Source organism: Ambystoma mexicanum, chromosome 3q (assembly GCF_040938575.1).
Source record: "Ambystoma mexicanum isolate Mex_15411 chromosome 3q, UKY_AmexF1_1, whole genome shotgun sequence".
Classification (NCBI taxonomy): Eukaryota; Metazoa; Chordata; class Amphibia; order Caudata; family Ambystomatidae; genus Ambystoma; species Ambystoma mexicanum.
Genome location: NC_090926.1, coordinates 1,011,254,581 through 1,011,281,404, shown reverse-complemented (window position 1 = coordinate 1,011,281,404; position 26,824 = coordinate 1,011,254,581). Strand labels below are relative to the sequence as shown.

The 26,824-nt window shown below is 47.4% G+C and overlaps 1 protein-coding gene across 4 annotated transcripts in view; it reads left to right on the top strand.

Moving 5' to 3' along the window:
* Positions 1-26,824, top strand: part of RPTOR (regulatory associated protein of MTOR complex 1) — a 2,822,438-nt gene that overhangs the window by 852,357 nt on the left and 1,943,257 nt on the right. For all 4 annotated transcript variants that reach the window (XM_069655181.1, XM_069655184.1, XM_069655182.1 and 1 more), the window contains exon 4: positions 13,054-13,212. In XM_069655181.1, coding sequence (XP_069511282.1) covers positions 13,054-13,212 — 159 coding nt within the window. The remainder of the gene's footprint in view (positions 1-13,053; positions 13,213-26,824) is intronic.

The following is a 26,824-nucleotide window of genomic DNA, read 5'->3' as shown; positions in this document are numbered from 1 at the left end:
GACATTTTGTAACCCAAAAGAGAAGAGTTCCCAGTTCTGGCCTGACACAGCCTGTCATGCAGGGATAACACTCTCTTCTGCTGTAGCACAATCTGGATATGGATGGGCATGTCAGGGTCTCACTTTTCAATGTAAAATATTCCCTTTTCAATGGTAACGTTTTGCAAGCAGCAGAGCAGCGCTGCTTTTGAATTTGTTTCTTTTGGTGCACACAAGAACACATACTGGCGGCCTTGCTCAGTGTGCTCTCTGTTCCAACTTGCCCAATAGTTGTTTGGCAAGATGGTACAGCCATCACATTTCTTTAGTGTAGCTGCAAAATACAGTTTTGAGGCGGGGCAATGGTGCTCCAAGGAGCCAGCACAGCCATTTTGCTGTTAACTGAAGTGCAGCTTTATCATGGATGAGGATTCTGCTGAGTGGGTCAATGTACCCCACATAGGGCATGTTCCCTCTGGACTGGGGGTGTGTGTGCACAGGTAAGGACATCAACTGTTCCAACGCCATACACTCTTAAATGCCAACATGCATGCATGCTCCAGAACACCCATGAGTGCTCCCCTTTAGGTGGGTAAGTATGGATGGTACAACTTGAAATGACGCTCTGCCCTCAGAATTAATTTCCCCTTATATTGGCCAATGTTTGCACCAGTAAACAAGGTTGCTCCCAGAGGCATCACAAGCAAGCCCCTTCTCCGAGTAGGGAACAGGAGACCAAAGGAAAGCCTGGCAACATTGATCCTGTTGCTGTTACCAACCAATAATTTGTTAAAGCCCTAATCTTCCGTTTGTTTGGCGTTGAATTGCCGGGGGCTGTCTCGCAGTGTTACGCTCACTTGGTCTCTGAGGAGGTGTTGTGGCACGGTTGCAACCCTCCCGGGGGTGAGGTCGCTCGGGTCTGACTTCGCCCTCTGCGCTTATGTGGTTACTTGTGGTAATAGGTGATGCTGCTCAGAACTGCTCATGCGTGGAGAATAGGGGGCATGAGTATGCCAGCTTGTGCGCCTCATCCCCTTCCAGACCCCTTCTCCTAAACCGTGGTTCCCATGGGATGCGCTGTCCCTGGAAAGCTCACCTGTTGATTAGTTTTGGCGAGCATTCTGTCCTGCTGCTCCTGGCAGGGGCGCTTGTATTATCTGGTTCCTTCACTGGTCCCTTGCACGTGGTAGTCTAGTCCCCTGCGACTAAGCCACTACACTTCAGGTAAGTGTTCCTGTTTGCCTTCGTCTTTCCTCGTCTGTTTTTGTTGTATTGTAAAGTTGTCTTGTATTGCTGTCCGTTCTGCTTTTGATATTTGCTCTTTTGCTTTCTTCCCTTGCAGGTAATGTTGCTGGCCCGGCAGAAGCTGCGGAGCTCGAGGCGGCAGCCAGAGGGAACGAGGAACGAAGCTGCAGCGGTACAGTAGTTGGTAAGTTGTTAACTAGGGGGCGCGCTGGGTTTAAATGCAGCGCGGCCCTTGGACGGATGTTCTCACCTTGTCTTTCTTCTTCTTCACAGGGTCCGAGTTCGTGGATGCGGAGCGCGGTGCTGCGGCATCGGGATCAAGATCACTGGATGTCAAAAGATGAGTCTGCAGATGAAGCGATGAAGCACCAGCTTCCTGGAGGTGAGTATGCAGGAGAACGCCTGGTTTCTAAGGTAAGTAAACTGGTCCAAGCGGCAGTGAGCGTCACGTTACACGTGAGAGCACAGTAACGCGAAGCACCGGCCTTAAGGATGGAGCAGCTTATATAGCTGACCTTCTGATGCCAGGCCCACCAGGTTCAGCCTGCCTGCCACACCCAATGAGTCAGCACATGAAGACCAGGCCTAGGGAGCCACACCCAATGAGTCGGCACATGAGGATGTTCTCTGGAATAAAGGCTTTCAGCTCCTGGAAAGTTCTTGTAAAATAAAAGGACTCCTGCATTGAAATAGTGTTCCTGCTCACATCTCTATATGAGCCTGGTGCCAGGACTGAGTCTAGCCAGAGCCCCCTGTGTTTATGGGTCCCAAAGGGACATAAGTGAGTTAAGTGACCCATTGCCCCCATTACTAGATGGTGTAGTTTTTATGTTCTGGGGCCTTGACACTTAGTGAATGATGTCTCGCACTGAGCTGGTTTTTCTTGTGGACCATGGTCTGACATTACATGACAAATTGCATTTCATACGTACATTTCAGACTGACTCCACGGTTGTGTTTTGGGTTGTTAAAGACATTGCCAAATAGATTTTGTATTCTAGGATCGACACGAAGCTTTGTACCTTAACTGAAGTCTGCCAGCACAGTAATGCTTGATGTTGGCAGTGTGCAGAGTTCTGGATCCTTGTTCAGCCGTGTAGTTCTATGATCTGTTTGGAGGAGGCATGGTGCTGTGGTTTAATCATCTATGTGAGTTTTGGGTAAGAGTGGTTTAATGGGTACAACTGTGAGCCATGCATTAGCACGCCCACAGCTATCTTTACTACATATGTTGGTATTGCTGACGTCCTGCAAGGCCTATCTGTGGTGATCCATTTATGTAGTCAAGCGGACAGAGGCATCAAAACGAAATTCAGTGTTGGCCAGAAATCAGTTACTGATTGAGCTGAATTTTGACAAATTTAAAGATCAAACCACCATCTGGGCAAGCATTCAGGATGGGTCTCATACCTATAAACAGTGTGATATATTGAGTGGGCACCTCACTCCTTGGAGCATAGTATCAACCGTTGCTGGTAATCTCACAACTGAATGTACAGTTTCACTCTTGGTCATCTCAGTGACCCCATGTATATTAATGGAGTCAGTCTCCCATCTGGGAAGACAATTATATTTCTGTTAAAACACTCTGTATTGTCACTCCAGTTTTCTCGATCTATAGATCCATGCCATATTCATTCAATGTGTGCGCAGGGGTGATAATTTGTGTCTGAGAGAGCTCATTGTTTCATTCAGGAGAGATAAAGTGGTCAAAAAACCCTGTATGTGGTATCAGGCTCATTTTGCCCCATGGCCCCTCCAGAGGGAGTGAGCAGGTTTTAAAACCCTGCTGATTCTGCTATCCGACAGGCTCGAGCCTTCTATCGCTTGCCCAATCACGGCTCCCAACATCCTGAGCGGCAGCTTTTGGACAGCAGGCAGCTCGGGACATGCCTGTTGCCAATTGAATGTAGACAGATCTATTTAGACACTGGGAGAGAGCCATGAATCCACATTGGTGGTGAAGTAGCACTCAACATACAGAACGCAATGGTATAGTGTTGCAGTCCTGCTGAGAAAGGACAATTCTGTGCATGTGAGCAGTAGGCTGGATCAGTGCTGCCCCATAAAAGGTGGAGAAGCCTTAGTGAGAAGTGGCAGTACTGTCCCAACGGTGAGAAGTGTAGTATTTTCACATTAACTATGCTTAAGAAATTTGGGTTATTGAATAGTGCTGCTACATTCTGAGTAATTCTATCCCTTTAACTACATGAGCTCTTGTATAACCACGACAGTGTTGAGTTATTCTGATGATGACAGACTTGTTCAATAGTTCTGGTTCTGTATCATTAAATGTACTTCAGATCTTTAGAGTATCAGAAGGATAGCTCAGGGGCAACGTGCTCGCCTTGGAAGCAAGACGACAGAGCAACACAGGTCTGATCCCTCGGTCCGCGCAACACAGGTTCGCTCCCTCGGTCCGCGCAACACAGGTTCGCTCCCTCAGTCCTCGCTTAGAAACCTCTGGGTAGTGTACATATTATAAATAACCAATTAAAATAAAAAGAAATACATCTGTTGAGAAGTGCTAGGGCCTTGTCAATAAGAGTGTAGCAGCTCAACTGAGAGGTGCTGATGTTGTCCCATCAAAAGTATAGCAGCTCCACTAAGATGAACTAGCATTGCCTCAACAAAAGCACCGTATTATCGCTGAGAAGATTCGACAATTATAGAAGCCCTGCAAACAGTCTCATTTGCCCTCTCCCTTCCCCTTCTCCCTGCCCCCTCCCTCGCTTTGCATCTGTGCCTCCATTTCACAAAATCCTTCTGTGTTGATTGTACCTCTGCGTCTGTTCACTCCTCTTTCCAAGAGGGGTGCACAGATGTACAAATACACCCAACCCAAAACGATTTTTAGAAATGGAGGCACAGATGCAAAGCAAGATCCTCTTGCTTTGCATCTGTCCCACAATTTCTAAACATCGTTTTTCACCGGCTTTTACCCGGGCCGCCAGAGACACAGTATGGATGGAACAAAGGGCCATCCATACTGCGTCTCTTCTCTCAGGCGGGGGGGGGGTCCTCAGCCCCGACTTCATTCGGCGGGGGGGGTAAGGAGCGTTCCCTGCAGCCCCCCCCCTACTCGGCGCCCCTGCCAAGGGTGTTGCACTCCTGAGAGAGACACAACAGCAGAGATACGTTTACTTTGTTAGGTCGCAGAAAGAATTGAAATCACGTTGAGCGTTTGATCCAACCCAATTCGGCACTCAAATTGAGTGCAGTGTACTATGTGATCAGCGGGACAGAGCGTCCATGGATAGCTGGGCTTGCAGAGACCTAGGCTTGGCTGATCCGCATTTCTTTTGGGCCGGTAGGTAGCTCCTTGAGGCATCTGAGTTTGGCAGTTGCATTGTTCTGGGTTTCTGGAGGTCCATAATCCGACATTGGATAGAAAAAACATTGCAGAATGGAAACTTTGCATACAACATAGCAGCCATACGAGGCTACCACTGTGTACCTGTCAGCATGGTCATGGTTTGCTTGCAGTTTGTGCTTGTGAAATGGCGCGTTTGGCTTCTGGGTTGCTAGTGTATGATGGCTTCAATGCATCATGGCCACATGTTATAATGAGTGATGCTGCAGTAGGGATATGTGAGGTTTTACTATTTCATCGGCAGATGGCACCACTCAATTTATCACAAATGAGTCTCCCAGGGCCGCCCCCTGGCACAGCATAACTTGACTTAACAAAGCATAGCCTATCATCAAATAATATTCCGTAAAATAGTTTAGCTTGGTCTTAAAAAAGCCACAAAGGGCATAATAGAACCCAGGAAACGACGTGGTGTGATCTATGTGAAAAATCACTGCTGGAAAGTATTAACTGTTTGATCCCACCAGTGGGGGAGTGAGGGACCTGGGAGGGTGGGGTGGTCATGCAGGTCGGTTAGGCACACGCACGCCTGGGTTGTAAATTAAGATTTTTCTCAGCACCTGACTCCCCCATAATAATTACATTTCTGGAGATGTATTAATACATTATAAAAGAAAGGAGGAGTTTCCTGTACTGTTATCAGTAAATTAGAAAAGGTCCACATCTTTTCAAAGTTTTTCTTGCATATTTTCTGCAAAGTACAATCCTGACGGGAATATTCACATTTGTTTGTTCCTGTAGTCTACCGGGTCAGACACTCGACTTTGGTCTGCTGATCCGAGTTTGAATCCTGGTCTCAACAAAAGTGGGTTGGTTACCTTAATTGGCACAAGTAGTTTTCCCGGATCCGAGACCCTGGGTGAAGTTTTTTTTGTTGCTGGATTTTGGATCCGGGAAAATCCAGCCCAATGACAAGGGGTAAAAGTTACTTCCCTCCAACGGTTTTTGCAGCTTATTCCAGACTCGCAACCCCAATCAGTCCACTCTTAAGCGTGATACTGACGCACTTCCATCCAACTGATATCCCCACAGACCTCACTTCAATAGGATTTTCACCCCCAAAACATGCTCATTGCTAGATTTCGTTTGTATAAGACAAATGATGCTTCGTTTTTTAAAAGCACTCTCCAAGTAAGTAGTCGTCGTTTCACATATTGCACAATATGTTGATGATTTTAAACACGTTTATTATGTTTGTTGTATATTTTGTCCCCTAAGGCATTTAACTGCCTCTTGCCCTACCTATCACATCAGGGCTAGTAATACCATGGTCATCAATTTAAAAAATGGTCTGCGTATGGTTGACCGGAGAGAGATTTCCACCCTGCTCAATACAGAACTGTACAAGTGTATGGTGAGCAGGTCCATCTGCAAACTTTATTGTATTATTTGCTTGTTTAGGGCTTTATTAAAATGAATGAATTGATACATTAATTGACATAATGCCAATGAAAATACAGAATAGAAAAAAGAAAAAATGGCAAATGTAATCCATCGAGACAGGAATTGTAGAATCAGGCAACCAAAAAAACCTGCCTGACCTTGAGTCTGCAAGACTTATAGCACCACACTAACCCATAAATAGCTTAAAGAAAAAGGGAAAGAGGGGCCCAAAGTCACAAGTATATTAAAAATAAAAACCATCAATGCCCAGTGGTTGCAATCTTAAGAGGAGGTACAATTCAAATGTACCCCACACACTGAGCAGAATGTCACCATTCCAGGGGCCTGCTCTCTGTTGTCCTTTCCCGTTCCAGAGACTGCAAAGGACTCAGAGGTATTCTTCCCTTCCTCTCCTTCCCCCAGAAGCTCACTGTCTCACGAGCCCTGGTTCTCTCAAAGCTGGACTACTGTAACAGCCTCTATCTTAATCTGCCTGCCTCCACTCTCCGCCCTCTGCAACTCATCCAGAACAGAACTGCGAGACTTGTCCTTGGCCTCAAGCCCAGGGACCGTATCTCTCCAGGACTGAAGTCTCTACACTGGCTCCCAGTGGCTGCGAGGATAAAGTTCAAAACCCTCTGCATTGGCCACAAGGCCTTCTGGGGCCTGGGGCCTAAATACCTTCAACTCTCTCTTCCTAAATATCTTCCTTCCCGAGCCCTTCGCTCATCCGTCTCCAACTCCCTCAGGGTCAGCCGCTTCTTGAAGCAACGAGCTGGGGGTAGATCTCTCTCCGCGGCAGGGGCCTCCCTCTGGAACAGCCTTCCTGCCTCCCTGAAACTTGAGGAGAACCATCTACGGTTCCGGAAGCACCTCAAAACCTTCCTCTTTGCTTCTGCTTTCTCTCTCCCGCTCCCCTGCTAATTCTTAGCTGAATCTGCACCGAATCTGCAACTGGGCCACTCTCGCCGACCTCGGTCCTGGGCCCAGCCACTCTCCACTTGCACTGCCTCCCTGGCAACCCCTGCACTGCGGGACTGTCTCTGTATCCCTACAGCCCCCGTTCCTAGCACTTGTCTGCACTTACCTTGCACTTGCCACCAGCTGGCCCTATTTATTTTATTCTACTTACCTTGTACTGCACTTCCCCCCTCCCCTTGCACTTTCTCCCTTCCCCCTACCCCTGCACTTGTGCGATCTGAATGACACCTGGCCTAGTAGGATCGTTGTCTGTCTTCCCCTGTTCCCCACCCCCTGCCTCGTCGCGCCTTGAAACACTTGAAACCATTGTGTATAAGCGCGTTACAAATGCCATATCATCATCACCCCCCGATGGTCTACACTTCACCTCCAGCGATTTATTGTTGCTCCAGCACTTCTCCGAGAACATTGTTCCCGCGGATTGATCCAATTGCCTGGTCAGTAGGTATGAAGTTCACCAGTCCATGAAGAGCTGCTATGGTGCCCCTCTCCACACATGACCATCGGGATGTAGTTTACCTACTCTACCCACAGTACACTCTCCACCCCTCATGGCTGCACTCGCTTCACGGTGCCTCCTCATTGAGAGATGGCCAATCGACCCCACCCCTCTTCTTGCCTCGGCCTACCAGCTCGCTCCATCCCCAGAGCGCTTACACCGTTGAAGGGGGCAGCACCACCAGCTCTCTGGAGCTTTGAAAGGGTGTGCAGCTCTAGGGATGGCCACTCAAGATCTCGCTGCTCAAAAGCACCCCTTGCCAGTGTGCTGTGCATTATGTGCCCAAAAGGGTTACATGCTTGGATCGCGATCACAAACATATTTGTAAAATATTAAAATATGAAATTCTTTTGTTTGCAAAAAGTTGTTTGATTTCATGCAAAGCAGCGAGAAACCCACATTCGTGCCATTTGTTTGTCTTCTTTCGGATGGTTATATATTTAATAAAATGGTGATCTACTCACGTGTTCGATTGTTTTCATTAGTGTGAGTGATTTATGTACAGACAATACTTTCTTTAGAACAAGCCAGAGAGATTTACTTAAGAAATGCAGATTTGAGACCATGATGAGTGACACAAAATACATGTTTGCAGGGTCTCATGATGTACTGTTTGGGTCCGGCTGAACCCTCTGCAAGCGATGCCTTCTCGTCAGAACCCTTCTCGATGTCGTGCCCCACTTAAAGCACTGGATGTATCCGTGAAAAGTTGTGGGCTTGTCTGGTTGTGTTGATTTTGGAACCCTGTGTGCATGGATTAAAGTGTGTGTGTGTGTGGTTGAAGCGCAGTATTTAAGATGTAGTGTGAGATGACTAGAGATGTGCTTCAACAATGGTTTTGCTTCTTGTTGCTGTATCTAATGAAGTGGCAGTGTTTTAAAAAAAAAAAAAAGTCAATTGGGATCTTACGTTGAGCTGCATGCTGGAATCCAGCCTGTAAGCGCAGGGCCGGGTTTTGAACTTGTGCCACTAAGAAGAGTTTTACTTGGAAGAGAAGCGTGCAATGTAACTGTGAAAGGCATTAGGCTAACTGATTATGTTAATGTTAAAGGATGTTTTCCACTGGCGCTCTGGCGGCTCTGAAAAGGGAAAGGGGGGTGTGAGGTGAGTTAGTGGGAATAAACTGGAAAAGTGTAAGAGAGCAGTTTGTTTATTTGTATGGTGCACCAAACTCAAAGGTAACAGGGCGCAGGCAGTACATGTAGGCGTTAGGCTTAGGTTACAGAGATTACAGTTACAATGGTGCAGTTACAGTGTGATGCAGTGGTGCAGTGATGTGCTGTTGGCGGCCTCAACCCAGTTAACTCTGTTGGGTGGGCTTTGGGTGTTTTCCGGTCGGTATTTGTTGTGTACTGTTGTGCGATTCTGTGTTTTTTTTTTTTGTTGCAGTGTAGTGAAGTGTGTGCGGATTGTTGTGTTTTAGGCTTGTGGTTCTGTTCGGTTAGAGTTTGAGTGGTGTATGCAGAGGGGTGAAATTATTAGTGGATTGGTTAATTGGCATTGCTGTCTGGACGTGAGGCGCTGAACATCCGCATTAGAATGGATTGCGTCCTCCAACGTATTTCACATCTTTGGCATGTAATGTCCACAGCTGTGCACTTCGGAAACTTTTTCGGCAGAGGGCGTCCTGCGTCAATGGCGTAGGGTCGATGTCCCTCGAAGGCCTCCGTCGAGGGCGGCGTCACTGGATGTTATAAATAGGACGCACGTGCCCATAGCCTCAGTTCCGTTTTTTCCACAAATGTGTTTGCTTCGAGAACTCGGCAAGCCTTGTGTATTCTTTGTGGAGAATGTCTTCCTTTTTGACCACTCCGACTCAGCGGTCTGGCTTCAAGACCTGCCGGGACTGCAAGTCTAAAATGTCGATCACCGACCCGCATCTCATTTGTTTGTGGTGCTTGGGCGAAAGTCACGACACTGACTGTTCCAAAGGCTACTTCCAAGTCTGTGAGACTTGTTATAGACTCCAGGCTCTCGGCTGTTCCGAGAGAGGACTTTTCCCTCCCTCTTGATGACATCTATGAGGAGGAGGAGAGGTGAGATTTTGATCTTGACCCTGTTGAGCCTGATGGGGCTCCTGTCTTTTCAGGGGCTAGCCAACTGGAAGAGTTGAGACAAACTCTTAATGACGCTAGTGGCCTGCACACTTCTCCGTAAGTGCAATTTGGCAGGCCTGAGCCTGGGGCTCATGGTGAGACGTCCTACAGTAGACTCATGGCTAGGGTCTCGGAGTATCTGGCCTGGTCCAGTCGTCCTGAAGATTTTGTGCAGGATGATCTTGGACATTTAGATAAAGGTCTGTCCTGTGACCCGGTGTTACAGTTTCATTTTACCTTACCGAAAAGGGTGGCGGCTGCTTGGCAGTCAACGGAATCTCTTCCGACTGTTAACAAATCGTTAACCAAAAAATACTGCCCTTCCGGTAGCGACCCCAGCTACCTATCCACTCACCCCACTCCTGAGAGTTTGGTTGAGGCGGCTACGGCCACTTCGAGGCAGGAGGTGTACCCTACCATCCCTCCAGATAGGGACGACAAACGCTTCGATGGTTGGGCATGCAAGGTGTTTTCTGCGGGAGTATGGCACTGATTCCACTTGTGCCTTGGCAAGATTTTCACACACTCTATGGAACTGTTTCTCTTGCGGCTGAGGATATTCCCGAGGGGTAAGAAAGGGATGGGATCCTTGCTCTCATGCAAGATGGCAAGGATGCCATGTGTGAATACCTTCAGTCGGGTTTGGACACGCCCGACAGTGTTAGCCGGTCCATGGCTGCGAGCACCGTTATACACAGACTTGCGAGGTTGCGGAAGTCGGGTTTTGCTCCGGATGTGCAAGCCCGTCTTTTGAACATACCCTTTGATGGCGTGCATTTGTTTGGCAGCAAAGCTGACAAGAGCCTTGAAAGGTTGCAGACCTCAAAAGCTACTGCAAAATCTTTAAGCGCAGCCGTCCGTCAACCTCTGCCTTTTCGTCCTAGGGGACAGCAGTGGAGGGGAGGTTCTTTTCGTTACTACTCCTCCTTTGGTAGAACGAGAGGAGCCGCCAGTCAAAGGGGGTCACCGTAAAAGTACCCGTGGTGGTCGGGGAAATAGTGGTGCCAAAGCTGCTCAGGCAGCTCCCGGAGCCGCTCCAACACAGTCATGAGGCCATGTCCCATGGTTTGCCGTTTGGGTGCAGATTGTCTCAGCATCTCGAAGAGTTGCGAGCCACTACTTCGGATGCCTGGGTTCTGGATACAATAGCCCACGGCTACTGCCTTCCCTTCCTTCAGCGGCCTCACGACAAACCACCGGGGAAACTCTTTGAAGCTTCCAGATCCTCTCCTTGTGCAGGAAATCTTGACCCTGCTAGAGAAAGGCGCTATAGAACTGGTGCCTGTAGCAGAGCGGAACCATGGTTGGTATTTCCCTTATTTTTTGATCCCAAAGAAAGACTGGGGGATTGAGACCCATCCTGGACTTGCGTTCGTTGAACAAACTTCTCAGGAAGAACATGTTCAAGATGGTCACGCTTTCTCAAGTTCTTCAGGCCCTTCAACCTCAGGATTGGGTGGTGTCTCTGGACCTACAGGATGCTTACTTTCATGTGCCGATTCTTCTCCAGCATGGGGACTGGCATGGATTCACATGGTCATGAATATTCCGCGTCGTCTGGCTGGGAAACCTCGGTAAAGAAAAAATCAGTTTTGTTTCTAAACTGTCTTTCTACTAGCAACCAATCACTGGTCTCTGGGTCATACTGCTCCCAGCCAATGACTGCCCTCTACTTAAGCCCCTTCTCTGGCAGCCATCTTCAGATTTTTACCGCATATTCAAGTGCTGGGAGTCCTTGTGATTTAGCTCTCGAGCTTTTACTACGTTTTACCATTTTTTCAAAGAGTTTACTCTTATATTTTCGGTCAATCGAGCATCAACCTCCACCGACTTCACTTCTGATTAACGGGGACCCGTTTCGGAATTTTCTTCGCCCCTCAAGGGCATCTTTTCGTCGTGCTTTCCACTTCTCTGAGGATTCCAGAAGATCTTTGAGGCCTACCCTGTGTGGACATGGCCCAGGACAAGGGAAGCGTGACGCCTGTTGGATCAAAGCTGTTCAGGAGCTGCCCTGGATGCGGACTTCAGAACGTCTTTAAAGAGGATGAGCACTCTCGGTGCCTCTACTGCCTCCACGATAACAAATAGCACGTGGAGAAGGACTGTGCGTTTTGTAAGAACATGTCCGAACAGACAATGAAGGATCGTCTGTTCGACTCACCAACTGGCTGTAGGGTAAGAGCCCAGCAGCAGGTGAGAAGAGGAAGAAATCCGAGCGGTCTTCTAAGATCTTTGAGGCCACTCCGGTGACGGGGGCCCAACAAAAGGCAAAGAACCGCAAGTCCGCGGGCACCGGGAGCGCCGATCGGTTTGGCTCCTCGGCTGCCAGGCAGGGCACACTATCACCAAAGCCATCAACCACGAGCCAATGCTCTGGCTCGATGAAGAGGAAGTCGGAGAACCCAGGTAAGCTTCGGGAGAAGTCCCGGTCGATCCCGACGGAGACAGCCGAGGGGGAGCAAGGCGGTGACCCTCCCCCCAAGGTGAAGGCCTCAGGCACGCACGCCCAAGGTCGTGAAGGTTCTGATTCACCCGGCTAGGGCCTGGATTGAGGGAGTCGTGGCGGCCCTGGCGAAACCTAAGGAGGCTTCCCCAGTGGAGGCGACTTCAGGGGCTAGAGTTTCCCTGACACCCAGGAGGGAATCTTCTTTTCTGCCTATCGAGAAGACCCCCGTGAAACCCCAGCAGGGATTCATGTGTTCTTGGCTATCATTAAGCTTGTCATCAGGAATGCATATCTGGCAGCAAACATATTGTAAAATCACTGATTTTGAACCTAGTGCAAGACCGTTACCAAAAACAGTCATAGGATGACGCAAAGGATCAAGATCAGAATTTAAGTGCGATTCCATAGCAGACGTAGAAGCATTTTTCAAATGATTACACATTTCATACCAACCAGGAGGAGGAGGAGGAGGAGGAGAAGGTCCAACAGTGATAGGAGAATCGTTGTGGTCTTGGTCACCCCAAGATTCATTCAGGGCCATCCTTTCACTTTCTTGGTATATTCGCTCCACACGTGATGGTAAACAGTTCGAATGATTCTGTTTTGATGAAATATACCCCTCACTATTTCCTAGCATTACAGTGCTATTCCACTCAGACACATCTTCAGATTGCAATTCAGTGTTTGTTTCAGCATACAACCGCAGGGGATTATGGTCATTGTAGTGCAAAAACTGAGCTTCTATCGAAGGGGCGGCTGAAGGAAAGGAAGCTGGGTAGGTGTATGGACGATATTATCGCTTAGGACATGCTTTGTGTCTCAAGATTAACTGAGCATTCATATGGGCGTTTATATGATGGACACTCATGAGACCCAGCGGGATTCTCCAAGTTTGTGGTTTGTTTTGGTACTTTGAGACCCTGTGTGCGTTCCTTTTAGTACTTAAAATATGCCCTTGTTTGGCTTCGATGTTCTGTAATTCTCAATGGAGAAATGCACAAACTCTGCCCACGTTTACAGAATTCTCATTGTTGTGTTTTCTTTCCCCTAGGCCCGCTACAAGCAGAGCTTGGACCCTACAGTGGATGAAGTCAAGAAGCTCTGTACCTCACTTCGCCGCAATGCCAAGGAGGAGCGTGTCCTCTTTCACTACAATGGACACGGAGTCCCACGACCGACCGTCAATGGCGAGATCTGGGTCTTCAACAAGGTATGTCCTCTATTGGCTGAGACCATCTCAGTCACCAATCACTACGTATGTGCTCTTGTGAGCGCATAATGGAAGACTTCTCTACCTGGCTATGGGTGCAACCTATTACCTTAGATTTGTAAAGATATGCAGTCTTGGAACTACAGGGTATGGTTGGCCTTTACAAAGACAAGCATCCTATTTAAATGCCCAAGCTCAGGCCTTTAAGTGGGGTTAGAAATCGAAGGGGGGGGCTCATTTGGGGTGTGGCTGGCGGGATGGGCGTGGCCTAAACATGTACAGAGACCATAGTAATAAATAGATATATAAATGTATACCTTACTATGGTTTGTGTAGTATACAAACCATCTTCTATAAACATAGAAATGTGTTGCTTATTTCTATGTTTATAAAAGATGGCTTGAAAGGTACACAAACCATAGTAAGGTACGCACACAAATATATAACATCTGTATATTTGTGGGCATACCTTATGGTATACGTACTTTTCAAGCCAGTTTTATAAAATATTTCTATGTTTATAAAAGATGGTTTGAAAAGTACACAATTCAAGCCATCTGTTATAAATCTTTGATTACGGACAAAGTTGACTTTGTCCGTCGAGCTTTATAACAGATGGCTTGAATTGTGTATTTTTCAAACCATCTTTTATAAACATAGAAATTAGCAGGAGTCCCCAGGTTCGCTCAAAGACTCCTCGTGACCTGGGGAGGGGAAACAAAAGGACAGTAACTTCCTCTTGCGAGCCCTCGCGCGAAAGACTTATGTGCAACATGGATTCAAGCTGGCAACCCTTCTGAGCACATAAGGCACACTGACCTTTCTGCTTATTTCATTTAGAACACCCTTAGAGTAATAAAGTGACAGCAAACTTCGAATCATAAATACCTATTTGTAAAGGGTTTCGCTTTTTGGAGTCCCGTGTTGGCTGTCCTGCTTTGGCAGGGGGATGTCTTTCATACATGTGTTTTTTTTCACTTTGTGTTATCGCAAGTCACCTGTGCGCGCTCACAGGTGCTTGACGTTGGATTCACGCAAGCTGCTTACTTCTTGGGGGCGGAGGGGGTCAGAGAGAGCCCCGGCGCAGGAACCATGTTTAGAGACTACCGTGGCTCTTCACTGGTTTGCCCCAGCTCACCAAAAGATTCCAGGCCTATGCACTGCGCCACACTTTTCAATAATGCTAAGCAAGTTGTGACTTGGGGCCCTATTCTCATCCAGGTGTTAAGTACTGAAAAGGATGTTGAAAGGCTTAACCTTTTCGGTACTTAAGACCTATTCGGAAGAATGCGCCACCTTCAGAAGTCGGAATGAATGCGCCACTTTCGGAATACATGTGGCAGTTGCTAGGGTGGGTTAGAAACCAACCTAGCAACCGCCACATTCGTAAACTGCCTTTTTGCAAGCCTATTCCTGTGGCACTCCTCCAGTTTAATATGTGCGTTAAACTAGTGCACATTTACGGTACCCTTTTGGTGCCGTTAAACTGGAGGAGTGCCACAAGAAGCTTTGTTTGGTGTAAATGGAAGTGCCCATACACCTGTGTTGTATGTCTATGGACACTTTCATGTACACCAAAGCAAGCAGCTTCAACGTTGCAGGATGCAACGTTGAAGCTGCTCGCTTTAAATGATTGTTCATATACACCACAAGGGTGTATATGAACACTTTCCTATACACAAAGTAACCAGCTTCAACATCCTGCAATGTTGAAGCTGCTCACTTTGGTGTGTAGGAACTGTGTTCTCGGCAGCATTTTCGTAAAATAACGAATATGTCGTTATTTTACAAAAATGCTGCCGAGATTGGATTGCACCCGTAACACTTTAGAACAGGCGCAATCCACACAGAGCACTGTCGTGCTCTACGAGGACGGCCAGGCCCACTTGAGACTAGGAGTGGAGCCTGGGCGTCCTCTTTTGGCGCAGTGAATCGTGCTATTTGGCACCTTCACTGCGCCAAGTTGAGAATAGGCCCCTGAGCTGGCTGAACACACTCCTTTCCTCCCCACATTGGCTTCTAATTTTCCTGAAACTTTCCCTTAGGTCAAATGATATTCCACTAGGATAACTGATAGAGAATTTGTTGCCGAAGTTAATGTGTCTGCTGTGAGACCACCGAGTTAACAATATGAGGGAAACGCAGTCCAGAATGTTACCAGGTGGCTTTTTTTAAATATCGGTTCGGGAATTCGATGTACCAGCAATGTCACTGTTTACTTATTATCCTGTGAAAGAGGCAGCACTGGTATATTATGTCGTTCTATGATTTCTTAAGGCAGGAATGCATGCTTTATTTAATGTCTCTAGCCTTCATGTTTCTTAGACTGATATACAATGGAGAGCGGATTTCCAGGTTCTAGGCTGGGGACAAGTGCTCGTGAGCCACCATTGCATATGCAGAGTTCATTCATCGTTTTTGGTATGGTTCTCTTTGCTAATGTACCGCAACTATCATCCAGGCAAGGGGAAATAACAGAATACATCTGCTGTCTCCTTCCCTCGCTCTCTGCGAACGAGCCGCTGTCCGCAGCGAGCCGATATCGGGGGCGGTTTACAGGGCACAAATCATAGGCTTACATCTGCAGCTCCCGCTGATCCCTTAATATTTGAAGCGAAGCTCGCAGGACACACACCCTGTTGCATTTAACAAGAACATTGTCCTGGCAGTGGGGCGGCAAATTCCTGGCAACGTTCCAGGGTACTTTCTGGGAGGGAGTGCGAATATCGTGGGGCCATGGCATTAAAAAGGAAATGAAAACGGCGGGTCTGCCATGCATTCAGAAAATGCTCCAGATTCATATCTTATCAAAGTGGTTTTCACTAGGGCTCCGCATATTTTATTAAATACATATGTATGTGTATTTGAGATTATCCACCCACCCCCCTTTGGCAATTACTTGCTAAATGGGGATTATGCAGTTTCCAGAAAAATCCACTTAGCACAATACCAGGTCACCTTGTTTGCAGTCGTCAACTGACTTATGTGCCCACTTAGCAGGTTATTGGCAGTTTCCATAATGCACATGATGGCAAACGGTCAATATGCCCAAATAGTACACCACTGCCGATTTACATTATTCCCACTTTTTATTTTTTATTTTGGTTTATTTAAAATGCATTTTTAGTTTAACGTGTACACTTTTTAGCATATCGTCTCCTAAAGCGTGGATTAAGACATATCCGGAAAATATTTGACCGCTGCTATGATCAGCAAAGTTTTCTCCCTTCCCATCAACGTCCTTCACCAGTTTTCTGTTGACCTTACTTTGTATCCCTCCAGGAAGCGTCCAAAATACAGTGCTATCTCCTCGGTTAGACCTGTGCAGTTCACATAGAGGTGAGTTGGATTTTCCACCGAACCTTCCGTGTTACAGAATCTCCAAGTACTGTTGGTTGGGCCCTGTTAAGCTCTTGAAGATATCACCTCTTTTGCACAAATGCAGTCTTATCCTCAGAAATTGTGATTTGATGCCAGGATCTGGGCATTTCTTCAGGTATTCAGGGGGCTTTACAAGACTTCTTACCTCCTGTGATCGGGAATAGTGAAGCTTGCATTTACTTGCTTCATCAGTGGTAATTATCCAGTCATATGTCCATAGTTTTTTCTTGGCTTTGTTTGGATTCAACAATAGTTCAGTGACTGTGGAGTCCATCTCCTTTAACAGAGACTTGCAGTCAGCAGTCCAATTTGCCATAACATTATTGGGCCTCCCTTTCAGTTCTGTTTTTATGAGGTCCAGCATAGGAGGTGTATTTCCACTCATGCATTTTCCCCAAATGTTCAGCAATTTCCACTCCGCTGAGGCTTTTAATGATGTTAAACCAAGTTATTTTCTGATAATCTGGATCAGAACTGATTTTGGGAGACCAACATTCTTTTTCCAGAATAGGCCTTCCAACCTAGCCCAATTCTTATGGGGGCAGCATCAAGAGAGCGCTTGCTCCGTATGTCAAGGTAGGAACCACTTTGACTTTGTAGAATTCGATTATCGGTAAGATTGAATATCAACAGAATTTACTTTCAGGGCTTGGTTAACCAAGGCTGTAGCTTTCCCCCTTAAGGAGCCAACAGTGTTTGTTTCAACTGTGCTGTTTGCAATTTGGATCCCTGCGTTTTTAAAGGAATCAACTGATGTTATTTCCGTGGTCCCCAGTCTCTACTTAAATGTGTTTTTCCTTATTTTTTTATAGTCGCGATCTTGGTTTTCTCTGTTAATTTGCATATTGTTTTCCTTGGCGTATTCCTCCAATCTTTTTAGCTGCCGTTGCAGACCTATAGCGGTGTAGTCGAGAAGGACGTGATTGTCCCTGTAGAGTGATTCATTTTCACCCCACCTATCTTAGGTGAGAAAAATCCGATTTTTTTTGTTCTCCATGAACTCCCCTAGGTCTGCAATATATACATTCAAAAGAGGGTGAGCTAGAAGTCATCCTTGCTTGACACTCCTGCCAGTTGGTATTATTTTACTCATTTACTCAGATGTATTTAGTCATACTCTTATTGAGGTATCTGTTTGTAGGCCTCTACGTTGTTCCAGAAGGTTTGTAGGGCAGTTCCAGTGCTCACATCTTTTACCAGAGACGTCTGATTATGCTGTCAAATACCTTTGAGAAGTCGATAAAATCCAGGTGCATCTTGGTTTTCATCTTCAGGGCTTTGGCTGTCAGAATGGTCAAGAGGAGGGCAAGGGTGGATGTCCCTAAGCCTTTGACAAAACCTAATCGAAAGATGTAATTTCTCTTTTCCTTGGTGACCCACTTTGCACTGAATTTGCATTTTCAATTTAATGCCATCTCATGTCTGGCTTCCTTTATGTTTGCTTGACTCATCAGTGTCCGCCCTGAACTGCCTGTTACAGCAGGTTTTACTTTCAGTTGCCGAAAAGAAGCAAGGCCAAGACTCCATATGGGAGTAGATTGCCTTAGTGGGTGGTAAGGCAGCAAACAGCAGTGGATACACGACCCCCTATACGCCTGCAGTGTCTGCTGTTGGTAATGCACCCCAAACAAATGCAATCCACAATATCAGTAAAAATGAAAACGTTGAATGAGTCCTGAGGAAGCAACATCGGACAAACCATGTGTAGCATAGAACTCTTAACAGAGAAACTAAATCAAACTAAATAATTTCACACTTGACACAAAATAAGAGTAAATATTCTTTGATGGGAGAGAGCCAAACATACCAGTCATTGTTTACTAACGACATTTACTATGGACCCGGTAGGAAATGGGCCGGAACAAGACAGAGCAGAGCTGCAGCAAAGTTGGTCTTGCCAGTGCACCATTCCACCCTGAGACCCAAACTCCCAAGGCCAAAAGTAGCTCCTGGTAGCTGTTGGTTTCAAGCTAACCAGACTTTACTATGCGAGAAGCAGGAGCTAAATAGCTCACAGCTCCCCTGAATGTTGAGCCCTGATGTGTCAACTTGTGTGGTTCAGGGAGACTCTTGAGTGAGTTTGACTCTACAGCGTCACCTGGCTCCTCTCGGCTGATTTTGCAATAAATTAGCTTTACGTACAAACGTGCACTCGCTTAGGTGGTGGGCCTGCTTTGGATTAAGGTGATTAGAGGCCCATCCACACATAGCCTTGAATTTTCATTGGATTCCTTACGGTCCACTCCTCCCCAAGGCCCAACCCTGGTGTGCCGATAGGCCCTTGGAGTTCTATGGTTGAAATGATGCAAAGGATGTATCCACCCACATGCATTCACAATTATTTGCACATGTCATTTTGCACTAAAGTCCCACATGAGAAAACATTTTATTTTACAAATAAGCATCACAATCTATATATTTTTGCGTTGCTCTACTCATGTTAGGCCTTTCTCGCTCTATCCTGGTGTCCCATATCTAGGTGCTGCGATTACATCTTGGGTTATTACAATTTTTATTACTGCATTTATTGGTGTCCCCATGTTAGGCCTTTCTCCCTCTATCCAGGTGTCCCAAATCTAGGCACTGCTATTGCACCTAGGGTTACATCATTTACTATTGTCCCAGTGCTAGGCATTTCTCCCTCTTTCCAGGTGTCCCATATCTAGGTGGTGCTATACATCTTGGGTTATTGCAATCTCTATTACAACATCTACTGTTGTCCCTTGATGGGCCTTTCTCCCGCCATCCAGGTGTCCCATATCTAGGTGCTGCTATTACATCTCGGGTTATTGCAATCTCTATTAGTACATCTACTGTTGTCCCGTGTTAGGCCTTTCTCCCTCTTCCCAAGTGTTTCAAATCTAGTCACTGCTATTAAACCTTAGATTACTGCATTTAGTATTGTCCCCCGTTTGTCCCTTTCTACCTCGATCCAGCCAGATATCCTAAATCTAGGTGCTGCTACTAAACCTAGGATTACTGCGACATTGCTGTCCCTTGTTGTGCTCTTTCTCTCCCCAGGTGTCCAAAATATTGGCACCGGTACAAAATCTATGGTCACTGTATTTACTGTTGTCACCTATTACATGTAGGGCCTCCCCTCTATCCCGGTCTATCAAATCCTACGTGCTGCCCTTGTCCTGCATGGAGATACCATATCTACAAAGGCCACCTCTCCATCCCCTCCTCACTCCCAGCCTTTCTGCACCACTCCCACACCCCCATGCCACCACCCCCATAATTCACCCCTCCCGGAGCAGACCCTCTGCTCTAGTACCCAACTTCATGAAACCCCCCTATATCCCACATCAGGTTGCCACCTACAACCCTTGGCCCGAACGATGCATTGAGCCCCCGTCAGCCCGCCAACCATCAGTCTACCTCGAACTCTAAGATCAGAGGAGCACTCTGGCGTGCCAAACACCACTTGCCTCAAACCCTCATGCTGCACACATCAACCCACCCAAACACATCAACATCCATCTTCCCCCAGTATTTATTGAGAACAGGCCCACACTCTCCGCCCTTACACCCCGCCCAATCTCAAACCCACAAGCCAGAGGAGCTCTCTGGTGCTCCAAACATCACAAATCTCCCGCACCACCACACCAACCTTTTGCCCACTGAAGAACTCCTCACCCTACCTCCCATGCCCCTTCCAAGCTCTACTTGACCACCGCCCACAGACCCCCCCTTTCATACCCTTTCCTTCCACTGAAGGTAGCACATCTCTACTCCTCTGTCACCAAAGCCCACAATAAACTGAATGAGTAACCAACCCTCTCCCTTGATGCTCCACTCCTCACCACTTCTCCATCGGTCCAACCTCCCATCTCTTCCAACCCCTACCTTCAGACCCCTCCATCTCCACCCCCTTGCTCTCGACTTCTCACCCAGTACACTTAAATCCCTAGCACCCTCCAGACTCCAACCACAAACAACTCCCCAAAACCCCCATACCACTAGTGCTCTATTCACCACCCTCCCCAACCCTCACCACCACGCCTCTCACCTACTACCACTCGCCTACTCTTCCCGCCTCCCATCAACCTAATCCTCTCACCCGACTCTCAAAGTGCACATGCAACCACACATCCCACTACCCCACTCATTAGTCGCAACTACCCGGACTGATCCTACCACGCCCCTCATCTCACCGACTTCCTCTGCCCACTGAGCACTCCCAGCGATTAGCAGCACCAAAGCCACCTCCCCTCATAAATTCACATGCATCCTTTTCAATGCCCGCTCCGTTGCAAGAAACCGGCACAGCATCTTTGACCTCCTATCCTTTGACAACTCTGACCTCATCTTTATCACCGAAATCTGGTTCTCTGGTGATTTTGCACCAGTCGCCCACAAGGCCTTCCCCCGTGGCTACTCGCTTATTGCCCACAACAGACCAACCAGAGATGGCAGAGTGGCAATCCTCCACAAACCTCATTTCTCCGTCTCACTTGTCGAAACCCAGACATGCAAATCCTTCTGTGAATCCCTTCTATTAAAACTCTTGCTACCATGAACACTCACCTGCAGCTTCCTACTCATCGACAGACCCCCTGGATACAACAGACATTTTTCCTACAACCTCTGTGACTCAATAGCTACCATTCAGGTAAATCACCCAACCCTTACACTATTGGGAGACTTCAATATCTGGTTCAATATGCCCAACAACCCCATGACCCTACCTCTGGTCGACAGTCTTGTTGCACTCAACCTCTCTCGACACAGCACTGGTCCAACTCATTCAGGTTGGCATACCCTTGATGTGATCTTCAGCTCCTATGACCTTCTCTCTATATCCAGTCCTAAACCGCTTATCTGGACAGACCACTCAGCCATCCCTTTCTCTATCCACACACCTGCCCCTCCTCCCACAGCACCCCTCTCCCCACAAATGCTGGAACAAAGTCAAGGTAGTCCCCAACCTAGACAAAGCCCTACTACTGTTCCCCAGCAACACTGTCCTGTGGTAGACCCTTAACCATTGAATCCTTTGACTCCTGGCTTAAGAAATTACTAATTCCTCTCGCCCCCTCACGTCCCACAACCTCACGCAAAGGGCAGTCCCCCAATGGTTTACGCCCCACTTGAAGACACTTAAAAATCAAAACACTCTGCAGCGCAAATGGCAAGCATCTAAAACCGTCCTCCGCAGATCCATGTTCTCCCTCCATCACCGAAATTACAAATCCGAGATCCGAAAGGCTGAAAAGGGTGATTACAATAAACACATTGTGTACTGTGGCAGCAGCAGCAAAGAAGTCCACAAGATCCTCTCAGAATTCATTAAACCTCCTTGCATCCACCCCTCCTGGTCCAGTTGTCCAGACTCCCTCTATGCCAACCTTCAACTCTTTCCAACCCATCTCGAGAGACTAGTTCCTAGAGGTACTATCTGGCAGCAGACCCTCGAACACCCCTCGACCCCTGCCCTGCCTCCCTTCTGAAAGAAATATTCTCTAATTGCGCAGTAGAACATGCAAGATCCATACTTAATGACTCCCTCACTTCTTGCACCTTTCCGGAAGCCTTTAAAATAGTGCATGTAAAATCACTTCTAAAAAGGGCATCCCTCGACCCACTGGACCTTAAGAATTACAGACCAATCTCCAACACCAGATTTCTTGCAAAACCCATTGACCAGACTGTATACTCCCAGCTCAACTGCTTCATAGAACACAACAAACTCCGCAACCCCTCACAATCAGGCTTCAGACCGCGCCATGGAACAGAACCCACTCTGATCTCGATCTGGGATGATCTCAATCTTGCGCCAGACCGAGGGTTGCACAGCTTTGATTCTCTTTGATCTGCTAGCAGCCTTTGACACTAAATATCTTCCTTCTCGGCTTTCGATCATCTGCCTCCAACTCCCTCAGGGTCAGTCGCTTCTCCAAGCAACAAGTTGGTGGTAGGTAGATCTTCGGCGAGTACCTCCCTCTGGAACAGCCTCCCTGAAACATTAGGAGAACCATCTCCGGTTCCGGGAACACCTCAAACCCTTCCTCTTTGCTTCTGCTTTCTCTCCTCCTCTCCCCTGCTGAATTCCTGGCTGAAACTGTACTGGTTACCTGGCCACGCTCTGATATCTGGCCCAGGTCCCCTCCCCTGCCAGTTACACACCTGCACTGCCTCCCTGGCAACCCCCGCACTTGGGGACAGTTTTCTGTACCCCTACAGTCCCCCACCAGCACTTGACACCTGATGTCTGCACTTACCCTTGCACGTGCCACCAGCTGGCCCTACTTCTCTTATTGTTTTTATTTATTCTATTATCCCATGTACTGCCTTGTCCGCATCCCCTCCCACTCTTATTCCCTTCCCCTGCACTTGCACGATTTGAATGACACTTGGCCTAGTAGGATCGCAGTCTGTCTTCCCTCTGTTCCCCCTCCCTTGCTGTGTCGTGCCTCGAAACACTTGTGTATAGGCGCGTTATAAATGCCATATCATATCATAGGATTTTGCTTAAGGCTTTAGGACTGATTATGCCCTATAATGGAACAATGTATATATCGTTTGTCAAGCTAAAGCTTCATCACTTGTATACTAGAGGCCTGGGCGGTACTAGCATAAAAGGCTTCTACTTCAGAAGTTACCAATAAATCTAGTTCTTGCACTTCATAAAGGTGCATTAGGCCATCAGGCTCAGGTATAATGCAGTTAAAATTTTGAATGCATCAGCCCGCATGTCCCAGAATATATGGTGTTAGAAGGGAGGCGCAGCTTGTTCTACACGAGTTTTCATGTATGTTCTCCCGATTAAAGTGCAGCAGGCCCCCGTTAACAAAAAATGTGGGACAGATCTGTGTTGTAATACCACCCCCTTCTTAATTCCCCCATCCTCGTCTCCCTGTACCGTCTCAAGCTCCCCCAGTCTACCATAGCACGTTTACCTCCAAGTTCGTCCTTCATGGCCTTCATGACCCACTTCCCATTCCCCCTTCCTGATCGTCACCTGCGCCTCTTTGCTACTTTGTGCCCATTCTGCTCCTTTCCATCATGCATCACGTCTATGCTCAGTTTGTATTCAACGCTTTTCCTCTGCCCGTCCCCTCTTCCCTCCGGCACTCTTGCCTTCTTACCTCTAGCTAGCGCCTGAGTCCTGCTTTTTGATCCCCCTCCTACCAGCTTCCAGGTTGCCCTTTTGCCTCCAACCATTAGTTAAGGATCAGGATCTGTGCTCGCCCGCACGATGGCAGGAAGCGCGTGCTTTGCTCGGGCCCCTGGGGGCCCCAGCGAATGTGATTAATTGGCACATGAGCTGGGTCAGCGGGCATAATCTGATTACAGTCGCTGTTCGTTAGCACACTGGCTTTGTCTCCGCTTTAATTAATGACCCGATGACGAATGCTGCCACCTGCGCACACAGAGAGCGACGGATTTAGCGCCCCTTCCACTCTGCGGCCTCCGCCCCAGGGGCTGGAGAAGGTACAGGAGCCTCTACTGTTGGGGAAACGTTGCTTCTTTCCATTATCAGTTTTGAAAGAACGTTGCTCTAAATGCTGATAGCGGAGTTTCAGTGGACGTGCACAAGTGATGTGTTGACACAACGGACAGTACTTCGACGTTTCCACAGCCCCTCATACGTGTACACACAGGGTTGGCTTTTGTAATAAGGGATTAATACCTTGCCGGGAGTACCAGTGGACCTCCACACCCTCCTCTCCTAGAAACTATTTGTATTTTCAAATATGTCCCAAATGGTAGCCCAAAAAGTTGAATATCCACACTTGATTTACCACCTCTACCGCCTGAGGAATTTCGCTAGAATTCATGGGTTGCATCTCATAGAAGAAATGTGTTTGGATAATTGAATGCCGAAAGGTAGCTGATGATATGATATGATCGTTTATTTATATAGCGCCTATACACATTGTGTTTCAAAGCGCTTCAAGGGAGGGAACACGGGAAAATACAACCACATTCTTACACGCCATGAACAGTAAGGATGTAAAATTAACTATTGTACTCGGCCTGACAATATTTCAGATGGTGCAAGAGCTAAGACATAGATAAGGAAGGGATGGGGAGAGTGGGAAGGAAATGGAAACAGGCAGGTGACACTCCGTACTAGGCCTGACGACATTTCTGGTAGAGCTGAGAAAAACAAAAGGGAGGGGAGGAACAAAACAAGCGACTATCATACTAGGCCTGACGACATTTCAGATAGTGCTGGAGGGGTGGTGGGGAGGAAAAACACAGTAATGGGAGGGTGGAGGAAACAGACGAGGTTGCTATCATATTAGGTCCAGGGACAATTCTGATAGAGTAAGTGCGTCGAAGTAAGGGGAGGAGATAGGAAAAGGGAGAAGGGAAAGGAGGAGAGAAAAGAGAGTAAGCAGTCAAAAAGAGTGGAGAAGCAAGAGTGGAGAGTGAATACAATTGCAGAAGTCAGTAGTAACACATAATGTTGCAAGCCAGGATACAAGATGAAGATGGGAACAGCATGATTCAGGGCCACCATGGGTACAAGATGCAAAGGAAGTTCAGCATGAGAGTTGAGAAAGAGTGACACACTGTGAATGAATGAAGTCTATAAAAGTCAAATCCAGCATTGGCCACAAGACAGTGATGGTGAAGGAAGGCACCATGTGGGCGGGCCTTGCTAAGTGGTGAAAAAGAGCAGCAGGCAGGAAGGTGGGCGGGGTGTAGGCCAGGTGACCTAGATCCACTTGCACCTGCTCCCCATCTGCAAAGGAAAAGATGCTGGAGGGCTCCTTAAGTAGGGAAACAGAGCGGGAAGCAGGAAGGCACCAGGTGGGCGGGGCTTACTAAGTGGTGAAAGAGCGCCAAGCAGTAAGGCACCAGTTGGGCGGGGGTTGCTTAGTGGTGAAAAAGAGCGCCAAGCAGTAAGGCACCAGTTGGGCGGGGCTTGCTAAGTGGTGAAAGAGCGGGAAGCAGGAAGGCACCAGGTGGGCGGGGCTTACTAAGTGGTGAAAAAGAGCGCCAAGCAGTAAGGCACCAGTTGGGCGGGGCTTGCTAAGTGGTGAAAGAGCGGCAGGCAGGAAGGCACCAGGTGGGCGGGGCTTAGGCCAGGTGACCTAGATCCACTTGCACCTGCTCCCCATCTGCCTGCAAAGGAAAAGAAGCTGGAGGGCTCCTTAAGTAGGGAAACAGAGCGGCAAGCAGGAAGGCACCAGGTGTGCGTGGCTATTGACGGGTATTAGGATGTGTAGGATATCCTTTTGAATGCAGACATTTAGATTATGGCAGCAGGCATTGGGTGCATAGGCTGGATTTTTTTACAGTAGAGAGGTAGCTAATGGCAGGTGGCACTGGATGCTTAGGATGGCATTCTGAATGCAGAAAAGTAGCTAATGACAGGTATTGAGTGTTTAGGGTCGCATTATGGATGCATGACGGGCATTGCGTGTATAGGGTCGCATTTTGAATGCAGAAAGGAAGCTAATGAGGCATCTGGTGCATTTTCAGTGCTGAAAGGAGGATACAGATGAGGTGGGTGTATAGGATGGCATTTTGTAGAGACATTATATTTGCAGCACCATAGCGTACCACCGTTTGGTCCAACACTCCTAAATCAGAGCACACTAAAATGCCACACCCTTAAAACACTAAGACCACTTTCTGCTGCATTTGGAAGCAAAGCACCATCCGTTTCCAACAAGTGATACCTTGAAATCTGCAAAACATTTGTAATCTGAGCCTACCATTGCTGTCCTTGAGATCACTGGGTTAAACCAAGACATTTCATTTCCGAGAGTTTGTTGCTAAAAGGTGTGGTGTTGAGAGACTGTATGGCAAGATATCAACCAAAGTCACCATTGTAAGTGTCTGTTCATTGGGATACAATTGCCCATATGTCAAACATAACAGAGGAGTTGGAGAGGGTAAAACCACCAACCCTTATCCCTTCAGAGGATACTGATGTTTGATGCATCATTCACATATATGCAAGAGTTGACAGGAAGACATAAGACAACACGCTTTGTGATTGTGAGTCAAGCTCTGAGGAAGACATTTGCCCCATGTAGCCATCTCAGCCAGGTGATATCGTAACATTTGATACACTTGTGCAAAGGAACATGGGGGCACTGTAATCTAAAAGAGGGCAGACAGATGAAGGCACGCCCACAAACGCTCACGCCAGACAAAATACAACCCACTAGGGGAAAAAAAGCCAAAGATTCTTGCAAGGATAACGATTTTAATCATACAGAAAGTAAGTGTGGCAGCAAAGAACTCTGCTTCCCAAGAACATTCT